The sequence below is a fragment of the Schistosoma mansoni genome, chromosome W, assembly GCF_000237925.1.
Source record: "Schistosoma mansoni strain Puerto Rico chromosome W, complete genome".
NCBI classification, from domain to species: Eukaryota; Metazoa; Platyhelminthes; class Trematoda; order Strigeidida; family Schistosomatidae; genus Schistosoma; species Schistosoma mansoni.
In genome coordinates, this window is record NC_031502.1 from 18,480,540 (window position 1) to 18,488,943 (window position 8,404).

The window sequence follows — 8,404 nt, forward strand, 5'->3', positions numbered from 1 at the left end:
TCACTAGAACTCCAGGAATTACCTCATGGAGCCAGTCACTAGTGAGCATATGATCATTATTACAAGGGAGTGAAATAGATAAACTGAAATCTCTGATTATAGTCTATAGGCAAATATTCTAACCTGAATGCAGACATACAATTGTCAGACATTTGATCATTAGGTACTCTAAAATATGACATGGGCATTTAATTTTATTTATGATAGCTGATGTAAACACGTTTTGTTAACTGCATTTGTCGTTATAATTAAAACGAATTCATTCATTAATATCTTATATATTATTAATTAAAGCCTTGGAAATAATGGTAGGTCCTAGTTTCTGATTTAAAGCTGAACAGAGGAACCACCACAATTTTTATGACAATTAAATGGAGTTAACTGGAAAAAAACTAGTCTTGAAATAATTTGCACTTCTGTAGTAAACACAGTTAATTAGTTCATCCATACATAATACATTGCATACTGCTTTGCACAATGCTATTATTAATTTAGATTAATCTATATGATCCTCAATATTATTAGTATTTACACTGATTGTAAAAGGGGTTATTTTCTTTATTTGATTATGTATATATATTACTTCTTACTACACGCGTAGAGGATCTTAGTTTTCTAAGACAACCTTAAACCACAGAAGTGCTAGTTCAAACTATATATGGTGATTTCTATCGAATGTACCTTATTCTGTTTAAATAGAAATGCAACCAGAATTAGATTTTCATGAATCTGCGTCTTGTTAGTTCAAAAGTTAAACTTAACTAATATTTGTCATGATTTGAACTGAAAAGATTAAATAAATCAAAGACTGGAAATGTTTCCAACAGTAGCTGACTAGATATCAATAACTGATACTTCTCACCGGCGAACATAGTTTTACTTCACATGCTACAGTTAGTTCGCTTATTATTGACTCCAGACTGGCATCTGGAGTTAAACCAAATGACATTTATTGGCGTTTTCTATATGACTTTTAGATTCAGATAAAACATTCGCTCTGTCAATACGATATTTGGACCAATCGACACTGATTTGGTCAGTGAAGCATTACCGAATAAGATTTAGAATAAAAGATGAAAAATACCATATATTCCGCCGCATTTCATTTCCGACTATTGATCAACTGCTGGCACATTATACAGGTAAATCACGGACAATTATGTTCCTATTCACAAAACATCGGAAATAAAATACTCATAATTAATTATGTAACAATCAGAAATAAATGTTAGACAATCAAATTTTCTAATAAAGTTCATTAACATTGTTATAAGAATCCAGATAAAATGGAAAATTTTAAGTTGCTTCTTTTGCTACATTTATACTCCACCAGGTTCTTGAAATATTTTTGTATCAAAGTGGGGTGTAAATAAAACAATTTGTTCAATATGATATCAACCTCTAAATAAAAAACATTAAGTTTTTAGGTGAATAAGGGGGTTATACAAGACAGCCGTGTCAGTGTCCCACAAATTTCCAGAAACGATGATCGAAAACATAATCTATGTTAAGTTCCTCCAATGACATTAAAAGCTCTAATCAATGGAAGTTCATTTCAATTGAAAATATCTTTATGTTTGACAAGGGTTGTTCACAGTCTATGCAAATTCATGTTCAGTAGTTCATAATATTTTGCTTATCATCAAATCATGTTTCCGCTATACTTAATGAAAACTGTTAGTTTTTTTTAAAAATAGGGAATTTATTCTGTAATAATAAAACCGCTTTTGTGAATTAATTCCAATTAGCTATCGAATTTCAGTCATACATTTCAGTGTTTATTGTATGTCATTGTACCTCAAGAAGTGAGCAAACCTGCACGACATTGTTCTCTATTTTTAAATAAACTCATTCAAAATAAGGATCTACTGCTATTAACTATTAGCAAATCACTATGTTTAACCAACGTATTTAGATCGCTTCAGATATATCTTAATGAACTTATCGCCGGTGATCTCGAAAAAAAACAGAGGTAACGATAAAACGCACGATATAATATCGTCTGATTCGGTTCGTTAACAAAAAGGTAATGGGGATGATATTCAGCTTGTTACATCCCATCCACCCAACTTTAACCCCTATTAGAAATAATGTGTCCGATAATGTCTTGTTTGTAGATCTCTATGTGAATAGTTTACAGTTTATCGGTTTAGTTTGTTCAAATGTAATAACTTATAAACAATGGATTTTATTCGAAGTTCCATAGAAAATGTAGATTAATTCACATTTATTATTCATCATGGAAAATTGTTGAAGTTATCGTGTGTTTAACGTAAGTAAATTTTTTGTTTCTACTCGTCACAATGATATATCAGCTATCCTAATTACTTCTTGGCTGTAATAACCAACGTTTTGTCTTATAAAGTAAATGCCGATGGAATTGCCTGCTGCTTAACTACACCATATCCGAAAAATTACGAACCACCAACAGAATTATCTTTACTAGAAGTAAACCGAAATAACTTTGGATTCATTAAAAAACTTGGACAAGGAAGCTTTGGTGAAGTATGGCATGGAACGTGGAATAATCAAGTGCCTGTAGCGATAAAAAAATTACTTGGGAATGGTAACATGAATCGTACAAGATTTCTGAATGAAGCTGAACTTATGCACCGACTGAATCACCCGAATGTAGTCAGAATTTTGGCTGTATGCACACTTCCTATTAATGAACCAACTTACATTATAAGTGAATTAATGGAGAATGGATCTTTGAAACAGTATATGCAGAAGCTTAATCCCGTAGAAATCAGAATGAAGAATCTACTTGAAATGATAAAAGACGTGAGTTTTGTAAACGGAATAAACGTTCAGTCTCAATTCTTTTCACCAGCAAATATATTCTGAGAACACACTTCCAGGCAATGTCATACAATCTCTTAAAGACGTTCAGTAGAGTATTATGTGAAATCACTTCTATTCAAGAAGAATCAAGTGAAGTTAACAATCCAGGAATAAAAATTAAGGAAACGAATTCAATTTCAGCTTAGCAAGGTTTTTATGTAGTGGATGCGTCGCTAGTCATGTTTCTGTTTCTTTGACGTTTTCGTTTCCTTAAATCATTATAATACTGTTGGTTGATATATACATTTTTCGAAATAGTTCATCCGCAAACTGAATGAAAGTTTACTTTTATGAGCAAAGATTTATAAAATGGATGTATCGAAATCTAAACAAAGATAAGCAATAATTTAGCAGTTATTGTTCTAATAACGAACTAGGAGTGAATTTCTAATTATTTGCACATGTAATATTCATGAACGACTGATGCTGCCCATCTCTGAAGTGTCGTACTGATATTTCAAATAATCCAGTTGACTTCCGTTTTACCACTTTACAACCATACTTCCATAAAAACAAATTACGTCTAAAACTGACAGCGTCATATCCACGACATAGGTTGACGTCTAGTTTGGTTTGAGTAAAACTATGTGACACTTAGAAATGCTACCAAGCTGTTTATACTAAAATGTCAAAAAAACGTTTGTTAATTAGTAGGCATGATGTGTTTCATGTAACGTGAACGGGTAAACTGGTATCACAGTCTTATTTTAGTTGGACAATCAATGAGAACCGAGAAGCACTGAACAGCTAAAATGTAAAACTACCAATTCAACATTCTCTATAATCTCATATACTGAGAACAATAATTAGGTTTTGAACACTTTCCCTGTTTTCTTAATACAAGGTTGTCGGAGGAATGGTGCATTTGGAGGAACAGCACTATGTTCACCGGGATCTAAGAGCCAGCAACATTTTAGTTGACAGCAAAAATAGACTTAAGGTTGCAGATTTCGGTTTGGCTCATTTGCTTGGTGATACAGACGAGTACATTGGAACACTGGGTAAGTTAGACCCTATTACCTGATTTCACTTAATTTTTTATATGTAATGGTAGTTTGAATGCAGTCCATATTATAAATAAATTTTAGAATTTGTGTTTCATTGCACCTATCACATGATACTTTTTATTGTTAGCATTATGACCCTGATGTCAATACTTGTGTTAAATTAACCAAATATGTCATGAATATCAGATATGGTAAACATTGGTGACTCCAGTCTTACTAAGAAAAAGCTCAAACATATATAGTATTGTTTTCAGTGATAAGTTAATAAAATATAAAACTAAAAATCAGACGTACGTTTTTAAAACATTTTTCGAATTTCTCCATTGATTTTTAGCATTGTAACTGATCAGTCTTTTCTGGGATATATGTATCCTGTACCGATTGCCTCGATTTTGTTATTAAGCCACAAGAATTATGAGCATATATAGATGGTGGCTAGCAGTCAAATCCGACTCTGGAATCCAAGTACATCCAGTCAAAGAATCCCTAAAGGGATGAAACACAAGTCTTGGATTCCACTCTTAGCCGACATTTATCTGTGTTTACAATATAAATGTTGTTAAGCAATTACTTTTTATTTCAACCATTACGTTTTTTCAGTAACTCTTGTTTTAATAATTAAATTGCTTTTTCTGTCTGTCATCCATACCGAAACCAAACGCACAACAAAAATCACAAACCATAAGAAACCAAATATCCCGTTCGATGGACAGCCCCAGAAGGGATTTTAAAGCATGCTTATTCAACAAAGTCAGATGTGTGGTCATTCGGGATACTGGTTCATGAAATATTAACCTTCTGTGAATTACCCTACAAAGGTTGGTTAGTGTTTATTAGCTTTCTTACTCTTATGTAACCTAAAACTACAGTCCTTTGTATTTCTAACAATAATATGGCTTAAGCTATCTTCACACTCAAAATACTAGCTTTTTCACTTTGCACGGAACTTGATTAATTATAGTAATATATGAAACGCTTTATGTGTAACTGGGATCATTAAGATTGCGTAAAAATTCAAGCAATAGCAGTTTCAAATACCATATTGAATGCTATCTTTCAATTTTCAAGTTAACTAGGAAATTGTGTAATAAGGGCGCAGGGTTGACTTAATAAACTAGGGCCAAATACAAGCGAAATTTCCAACTCCTTAGTTTCATGGGATTCAGTGATCGATTTGGATACAGTAATCTCAAATTCAACACATCATATATACAATCTGGCAAACCTGATAAATGTTTACGGCAGTTTGTATCAAAATAAGATCAACAATTTAGGCGTGATGAATTACTTGGTATTTAGACGAGTTTTCAGTCAAGTGAGAATCATAATTCATCTTCATTGTGGCATCATTCAATAAACTGTACACTGCTAAAAACCTTCGATAGTAATAACAATAATGGGCTTGATAAATATTATATTCAAAAAACACACAACTGCTATTTTTTCTAATCAGTTGTGTTTACCATGAAGATCTACATTCAGTGTAATTGTTCAAACGAATGTATTTCCTCTACAATACGACAATTATAAGTAGATACTTAGCTTGTCCATGACGTTTGCTTTAAGAATGGTAAAGCTTTATTCGCTTTAGAACCCTAAGTAAGGGTAATAACGTGTACTTTGCATGTGATACATCATTTTGTTGTAAATTAACCAAATGACGCCAAAACGCTTTTCTCAAACAAATGAAAAATTTACAGCAACCTTTAAAGTACTTGTATGGCATTTTCAGTATCATTCAGTGACGGACGTTATTTATAAGAGGTTATCAAGATAACAAATACTTATCACTATTAAGCCTCTTGATCAAACAGTTTACTAATTTATATGAAAAGAATAGTGCCTAGTCAGTCAAACTTGTATATCTATTATAACGAATGTATTTACAAAATGTGCAATCAACCGAAGATGAGTTATTCAAAGATCTTGAAGGACCATTCAGGAAAACTGTTCAAATATTTTCTTATATTAAGTTTCCACCTGCTGTCACAAGAATAAGTAGGTTCAAGTAAAAATGAGTGATTTTTTATGGAGTCAGATATATTTCACCAAGAGTTTTAATTACGGACGTTATTAGACAAAGCCATGAAGGTTCATCGGTTGCAGAAGAGAAACCAATGTTACACAATTCGGTTGTAAAAAATGACATTTTTGAAGAATCACGTTTGAGACATAACGTTGGAAGCTGAGTTACGTAGCATTGCGTTAGTCTTTAACTAGTGAATAATATTTGGGAACAAAAAAAATAAGACTCATAAAAGATTTATCCATGTAATCTTGATTAAAGTAATGAGTTCTCCATAATTTATAATGCACGTTTACTTTGCTTAACAGTTTTCACTGGTTATTAAGAGTTCTATGATTCCTAGAGATGTAAATAAACTAGATCCATTAAATTATCTCTGTAGATAAACTTGAAATTGGAAATCTGATGGACCGTTACTAAAGATTACAATCGACACTCATATGAAGCTAATTACTGTTAAGTCAATTGATTGTAGAATTCATAAATGATTTAGCAGTTAGATGTTGAAGTTTACTCTGTACTTTCCAAGCTAATATCCTTCGATTGGTAAATAAGATTCAGAAAAAGAAAACTTGAAAGGTCACAGGATTTAAATGTGAACTAAAACAAGTAATCTTAATTGATATTTCATGTAGAAAAATTTAGAATATACTTAGATTAATTTAAGAAAATAACCGTATAGAACTTGTTAATTACTTTGGCAGGGAGAAATAGTATTTTCTTTTGAAACAAACAATGGATTAGTCGAATATATCTTAACTGAATAAATAAGTTGAACAGTAGTGTGATGCATTAATCTTTTACTGTTCATGTCCGTAAACAGGCATTAAGATTCTAGAATACAGACTAAGATATAACGTCTAGTTTTAAACCTCAGTATTCCGACTTTCTGTGAGTCATAATGGTGTTAAGCAAAATAATGTTGCAGTAGTGGTTGAAACGATACTAGAAATAGCATAATTAAAATGTTAACTCATACATCACTTGGGGAATTCAAGTGCCACTAAATACTATCAAAAAGATATGAACAAGAATTTTAACCAGATGAGCGTAACTGACAATATATATTTTTTTAGATTACAGAAAATTACCTGATTTATCCATTAACAAACATCATCTCCACATCTGTATTGAAAGTAATTTTACTGCTGATTACTGAGTCTGCTTGTCATAAATTATTTTACGTCATTTAAGTATTTCATTACTAAAAATTCTATCTGATAGCCACCATGAACACTGGGATACTTTTAACAAATCATTATAGTTTTCTTCTCCTACTCCCAGAAGGATATCTGACGAATCCCTATAGCCTAATCAAAATGAACCGACCCAACAGAATTAGAGGGCTACTAAATACTTACATACCTACGCCAGGTTAACCCACGTGGAGGAGCATAGGCTGCTCACGAGAATTCTTCATACAACTCTGTCCTCGACAATCCTTTCCAGTCTTCTCTAATTCCTATTCGTTCTTTTCATGTCTGCTTACAAGTCTCCACACAGTGTGTGTTCTTTAGCATTCCTCTTTTCCGTTTCCATTAACAATCCCAAGTTAGCACTTGTCTCGTGATGCACTTCGATGATTTCCGTAATGTATATCCTATCCACTTCCAACATCTTTTCCTAAATTCCTCTTCAGTTGGAACCTGGTTTGTTCTCTCCCACAGTAGACTGTTGCTGATTGTATTCTATCAACGGACATTTAGTATCCCGATTAGACAATTGCTTGCAAATAACTGTATTTCTTCGATGATGGGTGTGGTAGTTCTCCAAGTTTCAGCTCCGTACACTCGAACTATCTTGACGTTCGTATTGAAGATTCTGACATTGATATTGGTTGACAGACAGTTGTTTTGAGTTCCATATGTTCCTGAACTGTAGTAGAGTAGATGTGACTCTTGATTTGCCAATCCTTAACTTCACATCTGCATCAGATCCTCCTTGTTCATCGATGATGCTGTCCAGGTAAGGGTACGTGATAATTTCCATCTCTTCTAGAGTTTCTCCATCAAGTGTGAATGGTTTATTGTTATTCATGTTGTACTTGAGGTTCTTGGTTTTTCCCTTGTGTATGTTGAGGTTTAGTCTAACTGAAATGTTTCAGGTTAACAAACTCTACATACCGAAATTCCGAATTAAGTGTTGCCGCTAACTGTCAACCAAAAATCACTGAGAAAGTATAATTTGACAAACGATTGAATCCAACTAGATATGATGGTAAATGTGCATCAAAATAGAATATTTCACTTACGTAGTTTAGATATAAATGAAATTAATTTGTAGTTATGGTAAATAATTTATATTAAAAAAACTCATTAGTTAAGTACATTTCTTTTTTTTATCATTTTTATACTTTCGTCAATCCATTACATACTTTTAAATGAGTGGTTTTATCATATTTTCTGTCAAGAAATGTAATAATTGATCGTTCGGCTAAAAGTCGCTTTATAATGAATAGTGATAGAAGAAAGAAAATAATTCCCAAGTGTATATTGATAGACATATGTGATTCATTATCTAGAGGTAG

The 8,404-nt window shown here is 32.3% G+C and overlaps 1 protein-coding gene across 1 annotated transcript; it reads left to right on the forward strand.

Moving 5' to 3' along the window:
• Positions 1–885: 885 nt before the first annotated feature.
• On the forward strand, positions 886–4,707 carry Smp_128550 (src-type protein tyrosine kinase-related; the record flags this gene model as incomplete). The annotated part of the gene is made up of 4 exons (XM_018788852.1): positions 886–893; positions 2,316–2,784; positions 3,689–3,845; positions 4,538–4,707. 4 exons carry the CDS (start codon positions 886–888, stop codon positions 4,705–4,707), a joined length of 804 nt encoding a protein of 267 aa, XP_018654354.1.
• Between the last annotated feature and the right edge of the window lie 3,697 nt (positions 4,708–8,404).